Source organism: Ricinus communis, chromosome 9, assembly GCF_019578655.1.
Source record: "Ricinus communis isolate WT05 ecotype wild-type chromosome 9, ASM1957865v1, whole genome shotgun sequence".
NCBI classification, from domain to species: domain Eukaryota; kingdom Viridiplantae; phylum Streptophyta; class Magnoliopsida; order Malpighiales; family Euphorbiaceae; genus Ricinus; species Ricinus communis.
Genome location: NC_063264.1, coordinates 8919134 through 8937669, shown reverse-complemented (window position 1 = coordinate 8937669; position 18536 = coordinate 8919134). Strand labels below are relative to the sequence as shown.

The 18536-nt window shown below is 32.9% G+C and overlaps 2 protein-coding genes across 3 annotated transcripts; both read right to left on the bottom strand.

The window, feature by feature from the left end:
* Window positions 1-5420: 5420 nt before the first annotated feature.
* LOC125371142 (alpha-copaene synthase-like) lies at window positions 5421-6958 on the bottom strand. Its single transcript, XM_048379528.1, has 5 exons — window positions 6792-6958; window positions 6398-6656; window positions 6088-6306; window positions 5862-6006; window positions 5421-5765 (listed from the first exon to the last, which is right to left on the bottom strand). Exons 1-5 carry the CDS (start codon window positions 6937-6939, stop codon window positions 5610-5612), a joined length of 927 nt encoding a protein of 308 aa, XP_048235485.1. The 5' UTR covers window positions 6940-6958; the 3' UTR covers window positions 5421-5609.
* A 7756-nt stretch (window positions 6959-14714) lies between these two features.
* On the bottom strand, window positions 14715-18087 carry LOC8286898 (chitin-inducible gibberellin-responsive protein 1-like). 2 transcript variants are annotated; one of them, XM_048379067.1, is made up of 3 exons: window positions 17885-18074; window positions 17367-17460; window positions 14715-16917 (listed from the first exon to the last, which is right to left on the bottom strand). In XM_048379067.1, exon 3 carries the CDS (start codon window positions 16774-16776, stop codon window positions 15067-15069), a length of 1710 nt encoding a protein of 569 aa, XP_048235024.1. In that variant the 5' UTR covers window positions 16777-16917; window positions 17367-17460; window positions 17885-18074; the 3' UTR covers window positions 14715-15066. The 2 variants fall into 2 exon arrangements, with proteins under 2 accessions (XP_048235024.1, XP_048235023.1); XM_048379066.1 differs by lacking the exon at window positions 17367-17460 and having other exon boundaries at window positions 17885-18087.
* Between the last annotated feature and the right edge of the window lie 449 nt (window positions 18088-18536).

The following is an 18536-nucleotide window of genomic DNA, read 5'->3' as shown; positions in this document are numbered from 1 at the left end:
TAATTATAGTTAAAATTAATAAAATTTATTTATTTATAGTATGTTATTATCTTTAATTTTTAAGATAAGTGATTAAATTAAATTAAATTAAGTAAAACAATCTTTTAAGATAAAGAGGAGATGAGGGATGTGTCTTTAGATTATGTCTCCCATTTTATTTTTAATATTCACGATTGCTACGAACTGCATGCATGTAGTAATATAACTTTTTGTTTATTAATCTTGGGATATACTTCCACGATTAAGGCCCAGGGGGCACATAAATTTCTTATTTTTATACACTTACTATATTAGATAATAATAGATTGCAAGAAAACATTCATTCAAACTGGTACAGGGTCCTTGAGTACCGAAGCAACATAGTCTTTCATGATGTGAGAATTTGTGTATCCATCATCATCTTTGTATATGACAGCTCTATAATATGGATTCCAAATTTACCTCATGGGATACAATGTCGTCCATAAGTCTGCACATAATTGATGAAGCTTTAATAATCTTAGGGTCTTCTGAAACCCACTTATATACTTCTTTTGTTGCTATTTCCTTCAAGTCAAGGAAGGAAGCTGCGAAATTTACTGAAATATGAAGAAGTTATTTTGTTACAAGTATTCTGAATTCTTTACAAATGGTGATGATAATATATACATGCTGTGATCCTGAGTTCTTTTCTAACGGATAATTCTGAATTGGGAAAAAGATAGAAGTGACCCTTCCTGTTTTGCAGGAAAGGATGCTCCCCTTTTCCCTTGGTCAGTGATGAGAGGTCTGCAAAAGCAACCTAACTTGTGCAGCCTTAACTTGTGCAGCCTCTGAGACCAGAAAGGCTACTCTACATTTCTATTTTCTTCAACACTCCCTCTCAAGGTGGGTTCGTATAAGTTTATCGAACCCATCTTGCTGAGAATCAAGTGATGATTCTGATTGTCAAGAGCTTTTGTAAATATGTCTGCTAACTGATCTTGACTCTTGATATAAGGTGTTTCAATTTCTCCTTTCTGAACTTTTTCCCTGATAAAGTGGCAGTCCACTTCAATGTGCTTAGTTCGCTCGTTAAACACTGGGTTTGATGCTATGTGATGGGTAGTTTGGTTATCGCAATGCAGTTTCATAGGCTCTTTGCTCTCAGTTTTCATGTCCTTGAGAACTTGCTTGATCCAAATGACTTTGCTAGCCGTGGATGCCATTGCACGATATTCGGCTTCGACACTTGATCTAGCAACCACACTTTGTTTTTTGCTTTTCTATGTCACCAAGTTTCCTCTGACAGAGACACAGAAACTAATAGTTGACTTCTTGTCACAGCTTCCAGCCCAATCTACATCAGAAAAACCAACTATGTTAGTAAAACTGTTTTTCTTCATCTAGATTCCTTGCCCGAGTGTTCCCTTGAGGTATCTAATGATCTGGTATATGGCTTCGAGGTGGCTGGAGCGAGGAGAATGCATGAACTGACTTACCATACTGACTGCAAATGAAATGTCAGGCCTAGTGACAGTCAAATAAATTAGTTTTCCTACCAGGAGCTGATAATGCCCTATGTTGGTTAAGGGTTCTCCATCTTCCAGATCGAGTTTAATTTTGGTTTCCATTAGAGTGATGGTAGGTTTAACTCCTATTTTTCCTGTTTCCTTTAATAGATCGAGGGTATATTTCCTTTGAAATAAGAATAAACCCTTGTTAGATTTCGTCATTTCTATACCTAGGAAATATGAAAGCTGGCCTAGGTCTTTGATATCAAATTCCTTTTTCAGACTTTGTTTGACCTCATCTATCCCCTGATCATCGTTCCCTGTTATTATGATATCATCAACATACACTAAAATAACAATAGTGTGTTTGTGAGTGTATTTAACAAACATAGACGAATTAGATTCACATTTATTAAAATTAATGCTTAATAAAAAACGGCTGAGTTTGGCATACCATGCTCTTGGGGACTGTTTCAAGCCATAGATTGCCTTCTTTAGGTTACATACCACAGAAGTGTCTGAGGTTGACTTATGTCCAGGAGGTAGCTTCATGTAAACTTCCTCTTCTAAATTTCCTTGTAAGAAGGCGTTCTTGACATCCATTTGGAATAGACTCCAGCCTTGATTGATTGCTATTGAGAGGAGGATTCTGATCGTATTCATTTTGGCTACTGGAGCAAAGGTCTCTTGATAGTCAACTCCATATGTTGGCATGAAGCCTCGGGCTACAAGTCTGGCCTTGTATCTTTTAATGGTTCCATCACTGTTGTACTTGATTTTGTATATCCACTTGCATCCCACTGGTTTTTTATCCGGTGGAAGAGAAACAATACTCCATGTATCATTTTTTTCTAGAGCAATGAGTACTTCTTCCATAGCCTTACACCATTTGGGGTCAATATTGGCTTCATAGAAGTTTGTGAGTTCACGGTGGTTGGAAATCTGACATAAATAGTTGCGATATTGGTTAGATAAGACATTATAGGAAATGAAATTCTGAATTAGGTATGTTACCGTATGAGACACATAGTCTCTAAATCTCACAGGTGGTCTAGTTTGTCGAGTAGATCTTCTCAAGGCAATTGCTTCTTCTGCTTGAGATTGAGCTTCTGGTGTTGGATCGTCTCCCCCTGAAGGGATTAGCCTTAAGACGGGAGGTGACTCCCCCTGGAGCGGACAATCCTATTCCGAGCTACTAAGAGAGAAATCAGAGTTACTCGAAAATAAAGAGTGGCAAGGACCATTGGTGAAGTCAACACTAGTGGGATTAGTGTAGTAGGGATCAGTCTCGACAAAACTGACATCACGAGAGACATAGGTTTTAAAGGTCAAGGGATCATAACACTTATACCCTTTTTGAGTGGAGGAGTATCCTAGAAAGAGGGTTTTGACAGAGCTTTTGTCTAGTTTATGCTGACGTTTGATATGGACATAGCAGACACAGCCAAAGACCCGGAGGTGACCTAATTCTATTTTGCTGCCTTTGAGGACTTCTAGAGGGCTCATATTCCTTAAGGTGACAGTGGATAATCTATTGATGATGTAAGCGGCAATTAAGAGGGCATCCGACCAAAACATGGAAGGGACATTATTTTGAAAAAGAAGAGTGCGAGTGACATTGAGAAGATGTCGATTTTTACGTTCAGAAACACCATTTTGTTCAGGGGTATAAACACATGTGGTTTGATGCACAGTTCCATATTGTTTAAAAAAGGTGAAAAAAATTTGGTTTACGTACTCCGTACCATTGTCTGAGCAAATTTTTTTTAAATTTGCACTATACTGATTTTTGATAAAATTAAAAAACTCTTGGAAACGTGAAAAAACTTCATTTTTTCCTTTTAATAAATAGATTCAGGTAGTGCGAGAGTAATCATCAATAAAAATAACAAAGTATCTAAAATAGTTGTATGCAATAACAGGGGCAGGTCCCCAAACATCAGAATGTATTAAATCAAAAGCGTTTTCTGACATACTTGAAGACAAGGAAAAATGCAATCGAGTGTGTTTGGAAAATTTACATACATCACAATTACTAGAGTTTAAAATGTAACATAACAATTTATTTAAGACTGTGTCGGAGAGATGGCCAAATCTCCGATGCATGAGCATGTCAAGGTGGGATTGATTGACACAAAACATTTCTTAGGAGGACTATGAAGATAGTATAGGCCATTTTGTAGTTGTCCTTCACCAATCGTCTTCCCAGAATTTCGATCCTGAAATGAGACTGAAGATGGTGAGAAAATAACATTACAGTTTAAATCACGAGTAATCTTACCAACAGATAAAAGATTAGATTTAAATTCAGGCAGGAATAAAGTATCTTTAATGTTGGAATTAAATAAATTTGTGGTGCCATAGCCATGAATTTTGACTTTGTTCCCATTTGCAACTGTCACATGAAGGGAATCCTTGATGGTATGAATTTTATGCAATTTTATAGGATCCCAAGTCATAATGTGATCAGTAGCACCGGAGTCAATAATCCAAGCATTTTGACAGGATTTAGCATTATTCTGAAAAGAATTTAAATTGGTTTGAACCGAACCTGACCCATCGGGTTGAACAGACCCGAACCCATGGGGTTGCCGAACCAAGGCTTGGAGTTGGGCCAAAAATTCTATCATTTAGGCCTGACTCATCGGCTAGGCTTGGGAGGCCTGTTGGGCCTGATGACGTGCTGAGCTTGCTGGGCTGACAATGTCAAATGGGTCAAATGGGCCTGAGATGAAGCTGGGCCAGGCCCAGTGGAGAGGTCCAGATCATGATAATGTCGGATTAAGAGATCGGGTCGGGTCACCAAATTGGGTTGGGGCCAAATCGGGTCGGGTTGCCAGATTACAGTCAGGTTTAGTTCGGGTCGGGTCGAGTCGAGTAAACCCTAGAAAATCGGGTTGTGTTTCGGGTCGGGGCGTCATATAATTTTTGGCATATGACGCCCCTACACCCAAATACATACCCTTTCTAGGGTTTTCTTCCCTTTCTCTTCTCGCCTCGCTTCTCCTCTCGCCCTTCTTCGTGCTTCCAGCCCCTTCCCACCCTCGAGACGGCCGAAGCTGAGGGTGGTGGTGCCAGCAGCCATCGCGATGGTGGCCTTGCTTTTTGATGGCGCTCGGTCCTCCCCTCTGTCGGGCTTGATCTCAATGGGTGAAGTAGGCTTGGTTGTCCAAGCTTTCTGAGATGCCATTCATGGTGTTTCTTCTTGTTTCTTCGTGTTGTATAGTCGCTATTACAGCGTCTATTGAAAGCAATCGAGAGGCGAGGAGAATCTGAGAACATAAGCCTTCATAGCTTGAATCCAGACCTCCGAGGTAGGTATAAATCAAACCTGCTCTGCTCTTCTTTTTAGCTCTTCTGGATCATTTGATGGCGAAAGGTAATTCTGTAACTCTTTCCATCTAGTTAAAATTTCTGTTGCATATTCTGAGGGACTCTTGGTTCCCTGTGTGATCTGTGAAAGTTCCTGCTTTAGTTTGAAAACGTGTGCAAAATTATTTTGATGCCCTTAAAGGCCCTTCATTTTGTCACAAATTGCCTTCGATGACTCCATTAGTATGCAGAGTCGAGAAATCTGGCTTTCCATGATATTAGTGATCATAGACATGACCAAATGGTCAGTTGTTTGCCACTCTTCTATCTTGTCCAGTTCTTCTTCTGTTGGAGCCTCTGGATTTACAGGTTTTGGTTTATGTTTACTTGCAGTGATGAATCCCAGTTTTTTTCTACCGCTGAGGGCAATGAAATTAGATTTTGACCACTTAAAATAATTTTGACAGCCTCGCAGTAGAATATTGGTGATTTTTGTGGTTTTGGTGTGAGCCATTTTTAAGGCTTGATTTTGGTTTTGATTTGGGGTAGATGATAACTGGTTATACCAGCTCTGATACCATATGAAATTTACTATACTATAAAGAAGTTATTTTGTTACAAGTATTCTGAGTTCTTTACAAATGGTGATGGTAATATATACATGCTATGATCCTGAGTTTCTTTCTAACGGATAATTCTGAATTGAGAAAAATGTAGAAGTGACCTTTCCTGCTTTGCAGGAAAGGATGCTCCCCTTTTTCCTTGGTCAGTGATGAGAGGTCTGCACAAGCAACTTGGTTTGTGCAGCCTCTGAGACCAAAAAGGCTACTCTACATTTCTGTTTTCTTCAACAGAAGTAATTGCCAACATCGGGGAACAAGTAGTTACAAGTGCATATTGCATATATTCTTCCATTGTAGAAGTGTAGTAGTTATCACACCACCTGGCTTCTGCCAAATAGGCTCGCACTACTCTCTTCATCTGGAGAGACACAACAAAACTCAGTCCAACGATTAAGGCGACACTGAATTAACTTTGAAAAGGAAAGCAATACAATCTAATATAATATATACTTACAGCTTCTTTTGCATAATACGCAGAATATAATAATGACTTTTCTTCTTTTGCAATATTCTCTTCATATTCGTTATAGATATCTAATAATGTACTGTAAATTATTTTCATGTACTCTGGAAGTGCATCTTTGGCCTTAATGTCCCACCTACAAGAAACATAAAAACAGTAATTTCATCAATTTCATATACAAGATGGAGGATGATGTTTTATTGAGCTCTATATTAACCTTTCTATAGCTTCTATTAAGATCTCTAGTTCTTCACCCGTAGCATAATTATCATAAGTATCATCTAACAATGATGTAATGGCTAATATTTTTGTCATCATTGTTCTTGCAAAAGAATATTGAGGTTCAAAGTAAACTCCAACCATCCAAAAGTAGCACTCGACCACTCTGTCTCTAGCATAAGGTAGTTTTGTTGCCACATCTAAATTTTTCCACGACCTGAGGCATTAATAACTTGGCTTCAATATCTAATATTCAAAATCCATATAGATATTTTGGTTAAGAAATTAAGCGGAAGTGAACTTATTACTTTGTGACAACATTTAGCTCTTTTTGATGCAGTTCTTGTAACATGTTGAAATCCAACTTTGCAAACTTTAGTAATGTGGTATTATATGATTCCTCGGTTGTATAGGTATCAATATAGTTCCTTGCCTCTAACCTTGGTAGATATTTCCTGATGGGATGATTGAGGGCACGCCTTACTTGTGCCGCTAGATGAGTGTTCAATTGAGGCAATACTGATTGAAGGTTCGTTGTAGTAAAAGCTAAGGCTTCATCTAATATACGTATAATAAATATACGTAAATAATAAATATCTTATTTAATTTTTATTATTTATTAAATATTAATATTAAATTCAAAATTATATTAGATAATTAAAATTAGAATAATATTCTATATTAAATAATTCTAAAAAAAATCTTCACCTCCTATGCTAAGATGTGTTGCCTCATACAAACTCAGCATACCCAATGCATCATTAATTAAGGATGTCTTGAAGTTTCCTTCACTGTTTTTAAATTTCTCAAATATCTCTGCACGACAAAACAAGACCGCATCAGAATTCATTTAAAGGTGTTTTATTTATTTTTCTTTTATCCTTTACAATTCACAAAAAATAAAATAGAAATTGGTACTCTAAGAAAATTTTTATCTTGACTCGGATCTATAGCTACCTCTGAAAATTTTATTAATGACTCTCCAAATTTTCAATTTTGCTAAGCACGGTCTTGTATAACGCATTATTGAATATTATATTAATAAATGAATAAAATAAATATTCTTTTTAATTTTTATAATTTAATTAAAATCTAAAAATCTAATATTATTTCATTTTTAAGAAAGTTTAAATTTGGTGTATTTGACCTTTAAATACAAATTTAGAAAAAAATTTAGATTTGATGTATTTGACCCTTACATATAAGTTTAAGAGACTATTTGTTGAAAAAATTTAAATTGCATGTATTTAATCTTTGGACTTAAGTTTGGGGGAAATTGACTTTTTATCCTTTTCAGGTGTTTGTTATTCTTAATCAGGGCTTACCACATGGAACCTTAATCCCATGTTGTCTAAGTAATCAAAATTTGAGCAGCAATGATAAGATTATTGTCATCGTCATTATAGCCACGATACACCTTTTTTAATGCATCTTCTATCTCACTCTTGAAATGGTAACCAACACCTAATCGCTGGACTGCATCAATCAACCCTAATTTCTTGCAAGGCTCATTCTTGTCTATGTCAGCTATAATCCTTCTCACTTCTTGCTTTAGTCCTTCAAATTGTTGTTCACTTGAACCATCAATCTACTGAAGCAAGATTGTTGATGAGTGAAAGTCTTTTGAACCATCAATTAGTTTTCAAATCTTTATTTTCCTTATTGAATATTTACTAACAAGACAAATGGCTCAATTTAGAAATATTAGATTGATTATGAAATGAGTATGGATCTGTTGGAATTTGAATCCCCAGTCTCCTATACTAAGAAACAAATATTCACCTACTAGGTTGATAATGTACTTGGACAGACACAAAGAAATACATATAAATGCATACCTTAGAGTGAGAGACAGATGTAAGGAAATGATCTCTCCAGATTGTTGGATGATAACTAGAAGAGGGTCGTTTAACAGTAGACAAGGCATTTTGGGTTGAAGTGTAAGCAGGGACTGCTGAGACTTGCAGAGACATTTTTAAGAGATAGCAATTTGCTTTTTTCTTCCTAAAAGTTTCGTGTGTTGTGTGAGTCTAAGTACTCTTGCATCCTGCTATTTATTGGCGCTCGGCCCCTCCCAAAAATCTCAACTGTTGTGGACTGAAAATTGACCTTCATTATTTTCTTTCCTACTGCAAAAATCTCAACTATTATGGACTGTCATGTCGTATTCAGGTTCCAAGCTATCTTGTAAGGAATATTATAACTAAACTTACTATTATCTTGAATGAATTCCAATTACCATTTTAGAGCGTTTTCTTGAAATTTCTGACTTTCTTTTCCTATAACTGAGCTATATAATGTAGTTGTAATTGTTGAAAATTAAATTGCATCTTACTTGACTTTTATGATCAATTGGCCATCATTTAATTCTTGTACTTTATTTTGTGATTATACTTTGTAAGATAATAGTATGCAGTAATTGTATCAACATTCAATATGAGATTAATCAAGTGGGTAAATGAGCTTATTTATGAAAATTTCGACTTATTGTCTAATTGTCCTAAATGTATGAAACTAGACATTTATATAAAAGGAATTGGTTTATTATAAAAGTAAAAGATAGAATTATGAAAACTTAACAACCAAATATTTAAACTTTTAAAGTTAGAGTTTGATATGTAAATTCTAGTAAATAATTACAGTTGAGTGTATATAGCTGGTGAATAGTAGTTGAGAACTTGGAATCTTCAAATACATATTATTAGCTTAATAGATTAAAAAGATAACGATAAAATATTTAAAATGTATTTACTTTTTCTAGAGTAATATACCGCTCCCACTACTACCATCATTACATTGTCATTATTATATTTTTTTCAATTTTTTTATTTAAAAATTTTTATCTAACATTGAACAATACATTATTTTATTCAATTCATCACCGCAAACATTTAAAATAAGATTGGTTACAATACAATTGAAGATGATAATCTTTATTATAATGTTGATTACTAATACTTCTGCTTATGACATATATAGTATTTATTTATATTTTTTATCTATCTTTATGATTTTTAGAGTTTAAATAAAAGATTTACTCTCCTAAATATAAATATTATCTTTAACTATGAAAAAATAATAAGATTTAATTTGTATACATCAGTTTCTTTTATACAGTTACTGATTCAACATACTCAATTATTAATAATTTTTAATTTTACACGCTAAATTATTATTTTAAAAAATTAAATAAATTTATTTACTATTTTTATAATTATAGTTGATATAGATAATTTGTAACGTGTTGTTGACCTGTTATATACATTCAATTGTTACTATATATTAGATTTACTAAATTATAACTCTTTAAAGTTTAAATATTTAATTGTTGAAAGTAATAGTTAGTTATTTGATTTGTTTTATTCTATAATTAATGTTATGTGATTTGTAGGTATTGATTGTTTGCTTTTCTAAGTGATAGCTTTGATTTGTTTTAGAGAATATTTTTATCAGTATAATACTTGTTTATGTATATTATTTTCAATTTATTTAACTTTTATTGCTGATATAATTCAAGATGCAATAGCAAGAATAATTGACTCTCTAATCTTTTTAATACTCTAAATTACACTATTCATATTGGATTCAAATTTCTCTAATATTTACGAGTAGGTGTTACACATAATATATTAGAAATGATAAAATTAAAAATATCTTAATAAATAAAAAAGATGGTTAGTAATAATAATATTAAAATAATATATTAAATATAATTAAGTTAATGATAATTGGCTAAGAAGGTGGAAGAATTATGGATTATATAAATCCATATAAATTTTAAATATGTTATAAATGAATGAATAGACTTAAAGTCTTAATTTGAAGAAACATTAAAGGCATGGCATAGTTGAGCAATGAAAGTATAAATCCTACTCTTTTAATTGTTTCTTTGAATCCTTGCAAACAAACATGGAAAAATAAATATCTTAACTTATTAATATAAAATCTATTTTAAAGTTTTATTTATTTTATCAAAATCTAATTTAATTATAATTAATATCATAAGTTTAATTATATAAAATTATAAATAAAATTATACATAACCATAAACTTTTAAATTCATAAATAAATTTCATAGAACTAATTTCAATCCAACTCAGTAATGATGAATTATTGGATCTAAGGGTCGTAATACAAATCCTTTCGTACGTGGAAAAGTGTGGGAAAAAAGTTAAAAAGTTAGTCAACTCTAAGAATGATGTGCAACAAATAAATATGAAAGGTGATTCACATGAAGAAGGCCATTATGAACTCTTGGCTTTACCAATCCATTCAATTTTAAATTGCATGATTCCGACCGACCTTCTTCTTCATTATGCGGTCCTTTGTATGCCACGCCACACTCGTTTAATGGAGGATACATTAGATTCCCATCACTAAATTCCCGCTTTATAATAAAAAGATATCAATTTTAATTTTTCATTAAATAATATTATTAAATTTTAATTTTAATTTTATTAATACAGTTAATTTTTTTAAATATATTCAAAAAATAAATTACATAGGTTATCACTAAACTCAGTAGTTTATGATAAAAAGATATTAAACTTTTGATTTATTATAGAAAGATAATGTATGCGTGTCTCTTAAAATTAAATTTTTAATTATTTTTATTATAAAGTATAAAGTTTGGTGACCGTCCATTTAATTTATTCTCGCACTTATTAGAAAAACCTGTCGATATTATTAAATTTAAAGTTTAGTAACCATTTAGTTACAAGTAAAAAATTTAATACATTTTTAGTACAAAGTACAAAGTTTGATGATCACCAATATAATTTATTTTTCTCTTTATTTTGTATGAGATGAAAATATTCATTTTTAAAAGAAATTATAATATGGATCGTGTTTTTATGTCAATATTTAATATAAAATGACAACTCAATTAGAATATATGAAAATAATATCAAGATTTTAAAAAAGACCACTAATTATTAATTAATTTTAAAAAAATTATCTATCCATTAATGATTATGTATTTAACATGTTAATATTTTTATTAAATTATTACTATATCACACGACGGGCTAAATTACCATCACTGTCTCTGAATCTTGAAGCTAATATCACTAAAAATTTTAATATTTAATTTGTGACATTAAATCGTCTGAATTTAATTCTAAAAATTATAAAATCTCTTATACTATTTTCTAGCAAAAAGAAGGTTGAAAAGATGATGTGGCAATGTCAAGTGTAAAGACTTTAATTTATAAATTATATTTCATGTCATTAATTGAATTAAAAATAAATTAAAAGATTATATGAAATAAAATATAATTTTCTTCTGAGTTTCTCATTCAAACATTAAAACAAAAAAAAAACATTTCCTTCTTTCATTTTCTCACTAGTCAAACAGAATATGGAAAAAAAAATATTTTCCTTCATTTTTTCACTATTTTCGTACTTATTGCAACGTACCATACATAGTAGCTTACCATGGCAAATAGGGATGGCAACGGGACTTTTGCTAAGATTTATGTTTTGTTTTCTATATATTTGTTAGCTTTAGTTTTTTAATTTTGGATTCTTGTTTTATATGAAAAATCACGTTGGTTTTATTGAATCAAATATTGCAGCTTAGATATTCGACAAAATGCATGTTTAAAAATAGTCAAATAGTTTTTTATATTATTATTGTTGATCTGAATGAGCACAGTAAACAGTATATAGTAAGTATATTACGAATTTATTTTAGATATATGATACTCTGGTTCTTACTGAATTTTTTCCATTTAAATTTTAAATTATTTTTTATTTTCATATGGACACAATATCTATTTTTTTCACTACAACAGATATTAACAAGAAAATATGAAATATGTAAACTATAATGTGACTAACATTATTATACTAAAGGACAACAGCTTTCCTACTTTCCAAACCTTATGGTTAATAATATATAGTATATTTTTTCATAGTATACTTTCCAAACCAACTTACATCAAGTTGATTTAGAGTATATAATGAATATCTTTAAAGTATTTTTTAAATATATTTTAAGTATATAAATAGTATTTTTATAGTATTTTAAGTATATTTAATTTAGATTTAAATATGCTTCTATCTAAATATGCATTTGATGAACAAAAAGAGTAACACTTGCATATTTAAACCGAAACAATAAATCTTTTGCATATGTATAAATTATTTATAATAAATTCAACCAAATAAAATTTACAACTTAAAATATATCTATGAAAAAGTAATACTTACTTATTATCAACATCAATCCAATCACTAAATGTCTTCAAGATATATTCATTAATTTTTAAATTTTATACAGAGTAATCCAGTTTTAAAATCTATTTTTATTTATCAAGTATGAGATAAAATACAACTCATATATACATTAAATAACATATAAAACAGCAATATTAAAATAGCTAAATGAAGTGTATAAAAAAACTAAAAATAAATAGTTACTCAAAATTTATTTTGAGTATATAAAAAGTATCGTCATATAATATATTTTAAAATATATTTTAATATATATAAAGAGTATATCATAAGTATATAACTAGTATATTTCAGATATATCATGCTCTGATTATTACAGATTTTGAAGTTATTTTTTATTTTTCTTATACAAATATAAAAACAATATTTATTTTTCTTCGTCACAATGGACATTTGAAAAGAAAATATTATATATATAAATTGTGATGTAAAAAAATTTTATACAAAAAATAAAATCTTTATGACCTATATGGAAATAATATTATAATAAAGTAAAATCAACACGGCACAAGTAACAGTTTTGCCATCACCATTGCCATTTGGTTTTGCTTTTTTTGTAGACTTAACATCAATATTTTTCTTTTTAAAATTAAAATCTCTATCATTTTCAACAAAAGATTTTGAGTTTTGCATCCTCTTTATCAATCTCGATCTCTGTAGATTTAATATCCTTTTTCTTACTCATAGCTCTAAAGTTTTCATCACTAGAAGAAAAGAAAAGGCCCAAATTTTAATTGAAGTTACACAGCCTAAAGACAAAACAAAAAAGAAAATTTGTATGAATAAATTGATCATCAATTTTCAAACAATAATGGAAAATTTCAGAGAAAATGAAAAATAAAATCAAAGAAAAAAAAAAGGAACGAAAAGAAAATTAAAAAATAAAAAAATACTATAGAACAAGTTGTAAAAAAAAAGAGAACGTTAAAAAAGCAGTAAAAAGCAAAAAAAAAAAAAAAAAAAAGAAGAACACCATATTAATGTAAAAGAAAGAAGAAAAGAAAATATAAAGGTAAAAGATCAAAACCCAGCATATAAAAAGAAGGGTGCTGTAGATGTATTATATAGCCAGAGTCATGATTGGGAAAAAAATAATATAAGTTATGATGTAATCAGTATAGAAATTTGTATATATTTTGCCAATATATATGAGAATATGCCTCTTTGCCATCTCATTTTTATTATTAGCTAACGAAGCCCTTTCTCCTCTTCATACTCCTCTTCATATTCGGGAAATGGACATTTAATACTAAACAAATTTTTAATTTTAACATATATATAATATGCATTGCCCCTTACATTTAATTGTATCTCAAAATAATATGAATAGTAATTCTTTAACCTCTTAATTTCACATTCTGACTCCACCACCGCTACACATATTTCTTCCAGAAATGAGCATTCTTATGGAGACAATTCCTGTAGCAAACATACCGATTGGAAAGGGAAAATAATATTAATTCCAGCTCTCCTGTTCAGATCAGACAAAAAATCTATGTTTGTGCTGCATATGTCTTTGGAAAATTGAAAGATGGCAGAGGACACATCTTCAAGTCAAGATAGAGCCCTGAAACGGCCCATCCGGAAATCTTGCGGAAGTTTGAATAGGGGCAAGGCACCGCACCACTGTCTACCCAATAAATGAGTCGCATAATACAGCTCTACTCAAGTTAGCAATATTGGGTTTCAGCCTTTTTACAGGAACTACATCAAGAAGGATATGTAGGACTTCTGCAGACTGCAATCAAGGAGGTTTTTGCCATCAAAGTACACTTCTTCGCTGTTAAAATGGTTAACTATGTGCATGACTAGACTAATAATTACTGCAGCTCCCAGACGGAACAGAATGACTGAAGCCAAGTGACTAATGGAGCTTCATCAATTATCTGCAAGCTCGTGAATAATCATAGCATCTCATGTGGTAAAATGAGCATTTAATGAGAATATCTAGAGTTCAAACAAGAGGGTTTTGCTGTGTTTTAAGTCTTATCTGGATTGAAGACAGGAATGCAACGCCTGCCCACAGCAACTAACATCTTCCTCTGCAGCTTCAAAGATGATTCATTTTTTCTAAAACTAGTATCTTTTTCAAGGAAATTATAGGATTCCTTTGTGAATTTACTTAACATGACCGCAATGAATGCACTGCTAATGTATACCAACTGTCTGCAACAGAAAAGAGACCGGATAATCAAAACCATCAATTGGCAAAGATAGAGCCCTGTAGCAACGAGTAAGAGAAAATAAAGATGCCATAATGACTATCTTTTTCATTTTTTAATATAGATGTAAAGGTGGAAACAGGAGCAATAGAAGTTTATGATCATTCGAAGACAATAAATGATACGAATGTAACAAGTGTTTCTTCAATATCACCAGTCACACAACTGAAAAAGTAATAAAGAAATAATTTTTTCCAAATGAGAATTAATTACATAAATGATCTGCCTGTTACTGTTTCTGCAACATGCATAAATGACAGTAACAACTTACAGTGCATCCTGTACTTACAAGTAACAGCAGCTGAAGGACAGAATTATCCTCTATAAAATACTTTATCAAAACATAGCTCTTTACAGGAAGAAAAAATCATTCAATTAAATATTTGAACTGGATTACATGATTAAGACACCCTCGCATTGCTGCTATCCGATTATTATCCTTAACAGGGCTATGCATCATTCCTAACTATGGAAGGTATACCAAGTTCTTGTTACAAATCGGATCATCTCTTCCGATGTCAATACCATGCAGAAGCAGATACCAAATTCCTGTTCTTCCATCCCAACAGCATAGCTCCATCCTTCTCCAGAAGCGTGTAATGTTCTGAGTAACACCTAAGCAAGCTCCTTATTACAGAGTTGACATAGGAACTCAAAGGGTATTGCCGGAACCCTGCCATTGTCAGCCTAGACTTCCACTTGCCAAACAGTTCATGTCGTTCCACCCTTTCTTTCCCCTCGCAAGCAATAATGTTCACAATATCCTTGGCTAAACAGTGCTGCTCCACACCAATCCGGTCCTTCCGTTCCCTTGGCAGTCTCACGTCTATGGATTCGAACATCGCCAAGTAGAAGTCAAGAGTTTCCATGAACCTAGTGAGGAACGGGGTGGTGTTTGTGTTTGATTCTTGCTCCACTAAAGTGACCACCTTTGGATTTAGTGACTTGATCATTCGGAGAAGTCCATCCCTTGGATTGCTCACATCAACACTTTCATCAGGAGTGTGGTGAAGCTGCAAGGGGAAGTTCACAGCTAGAGCCTCGCCAGGTCTCACATCAAGCATGTCCTGAGTGACATCTGGAGCAAAAACTGGCACCCCATGGAACTCTATAGGGATATTGAATTTCTCAGATATAGTAGCTAAACGTCTGTGAACTGCCTCTAACCCATCACCACGAGCATGTTTATTAACAGGGTCATCAATACCTGTAATGCGCACATGTGGAGCTCCACCTGGCTTTGCTGCAAGAGCTTGGAGAAGTGTTATCCACTGAGTACCCTGAGCAATTTGGAAGTCTATGATATGAATGCGGTTTTCGTTCTTGCATGCTTCAGCAATGGCCCCATTGGCTGCCATGTACCCAAACTTCAGATAAGGACAAATTTCATATAGGATCTGCATGTACGAAAGCAAATCCTTGCTTTCAGGCTCTCTACACCGAAGGGCATGGTAAATATTATTGCCTGATGACTCCTTTCTTGCTACCAAGCCTTCTACCAAGTAAGCTCCAAGACGCTGGATTGGCTCTCCACTTATAGACACTGCAGCTCTAGCCTTTTCAATCAACCTATCAAATTCATTAATGTTGTTTTCGGAAAGAGCTTTAGCACACGCAATGAGCAATTGCTTTAGATTGTCTGGTGGAATACTTTGCAAACCTGTTTCTTCGATTCCTTTATGATATTTTTCAACAGAAGAACCTTCACAAGCTTGCCTTTGCCTGGAAACAAAGGATGGCTGTGGCTGAATCACCCGAGAACCCTGGCGCTCCTGGCACCATGCCCTAGTTCTCTGGCCTGAAGTCTGTGGCCTACTACTTTCCCCTAGAGCATTATTAGGCATGCTTATGTCTTCGTCATCAGGCCCCATCAAAGCAGTCTCTAATTGCAGCAATCTATGTTTTATATTTTGACCAGAATTTGCATCTTGCAACAATGAAGGGCTACGATGATGAAAGTAATTATTGGATTCAAGTGAAGAGTTACAAGAAGGGCTGGCTCCTGAAAGATTCTCAGTGGGACTATACTGCTCCGTACTGTCACTTAATGTAGTAATGGTGTCACAATCAAACTGATTTGAGAAGGGTGAGTTAGGTGAGTTTCCTATAGCAAATTGGAAGGGCCCTGAAAGCCTATTGGGTATTGAAGGAGCAATTGGATAAGAAGATGAGTAAGATATGCCCGCACCAGTTACACTACTATATCTGAAAAGCGGGTGAGATTCCATGCTACAAATGTAGCATCAGCTGTACCACTAGTGATTCAGAAGAGATCTTGCTGTTTCTAATTCTTGAACAACTACTACCAGATTTACAATGTTTGATGTAGAATCCAAATTTATGTAATACTTGATAAAAGCAACACTAGCCTGCAAAATCAACATAAGCAACTTCATTTATGAAACAACACGTAAATTCCAAACTAAGACTCATGCAAACACGCATACAAACAAAAGCAAGAGCCAGAGAGGTGTGATAATCTAGAGAGGACATATCAAGGCATGCCTAGGCGAAGCACATGGTACCAAAGTAGTGTAATAGCACCACCATCAACTGCTGGTATAGCCTCTCCTATCCTATTCGCAAAAATTACCAGTCAATCTTGTTGCACAACTAATTACTTATGTGATCCTCTTACCATACATATATATATATATATTACAAAAAAAAAAAAAGGAAGGAAAAACATTTCATACTGCTAAGTTAATCCACAGGCCGGCTGTTTATTGTATGAAAACAAAGAACAGAAAGCACAGAGATAATAGAAGACATCTTTCTGAGTAGGCCATTAGCATCAAACATGAAGCATAACAAATACCTATATATGTCTCCAATCTCTCCAACTCCTTACAAAAAAACTTTCGCGGAAGATAATCATACGAATGAAATTGGCACGAGTTAGATAGAATATCCTAATGATTGACAAGCAATAATTAGATATATCGAAATCAGACTAAAGCCAGAACCAATTTAAACATCAAAACCTTTGCAAGCATAGAGAAACCTTTTTTGTTTTCTCAAATGGCAAAGCGAGAAAAATCAAAAACCTTCCAGAAACTATGAAGAAAGATTGAAACATATCTTCAAGTTAAAAGACTTTTTTCAGCAGAAAAATTAGAAAGAAGCACCAAACGCAAATAATTTCTTTTACCAAATTTTCGAAGAAAACATTACTCAATCAAAACAAGCATAATAATTCTTCAATATTCAATGACTAACAATGATTTCTTCAAGTGCCCAATAAGCTTCCAATATTGAAAGGTCTATAGATTGGTCAAGAAATGACATATAAAAATAAAACAAGAGCAAGTAAATAGAGAACTAAAAAGAAAATACCTGAAAAAACTTCTTGGCAAGCAAAGAAATACAGAATTTGCAGACTTTTAGAGGTCAGCTTTTGGGGGCTTTAATCATTTTTGTTTTTTATACAAGTTTCTGTTCAGAGAGGGAAGGTTTTCTTTAGGAGTCGAGGTTAGGGGATTCGATAGAAGAAGGCGGCAGGGTTTAAGTATATATACAGAGCAGACTCGAGCAATAGTTGACGGAGATGTCACAAGGGAAACGAGTGTAAACGCTGTTTCGAAGGAAGGTCGTGATTGGACTGCTACCGTATTTAACGACGTAAACGGTAACGGAGAAACGCGCCGACCATTTTCGTAAGCAGTGTCTTGAAAATTCTTGGGTCTTTCCATCTGTTAGCTCTTTTGACCGGGCGTGTTTGGCTGCCACGTGCCATTGCATAAGTGAAGTGGACACTGTATGTGTCATCTTTTCCTTTTTTTCTTTTTATTTTAGAAAATCAGGAGTGGACTAGACAATAATTTGATTAGCAGAATTTGGTTCTAAAAAGAATTTTAAAAGGGTTTTATTGGAAAATATTTAGATGAATACTATGGTTTATTACAATTTTTAAACTTTAGTTTAATGTTACTGCTATGATATTAACAAGTGGGAGTCCTTTTTTGGTTAATATATTTGTTGGGGAATG

What these genes read in the sequence shown, in the direction of transcription:
- LOC8286898 (XM_048379066.1), bottom strand. Translation starts at nt 16,776, where the DNA reads ATGGAATCTCACCCGCTTTTCAGATATAGTAGTGTAACTGGTGCGGGC.
- LOC125371142 (XM_048379528.1), bottom strand. Translation starts at nt 6,939, where the DNA reads ATGAATTCTGATGCGGTCTTGTTTTGTCGTGCAGAGATATTTGAGAAA. An exon ending in TCTTAGCATAGGAGGTGAAG is followed by an intron (nt 6,657 to 6,791) that starts ATTTTTTTTAGA and finishes TATTTATTATAC; the next exon opens with GTATATTAGATGAAGCCTTA. An exon ending in CGTATTATGCAAAAGAAGCT is followed by an intron (nt 5,766 to 5,861) that starts GTAAGTATATAT and finishes GTGTCTCTCCAG; the next exon opens with ATGAAGAGAGTAGTGCGAGC.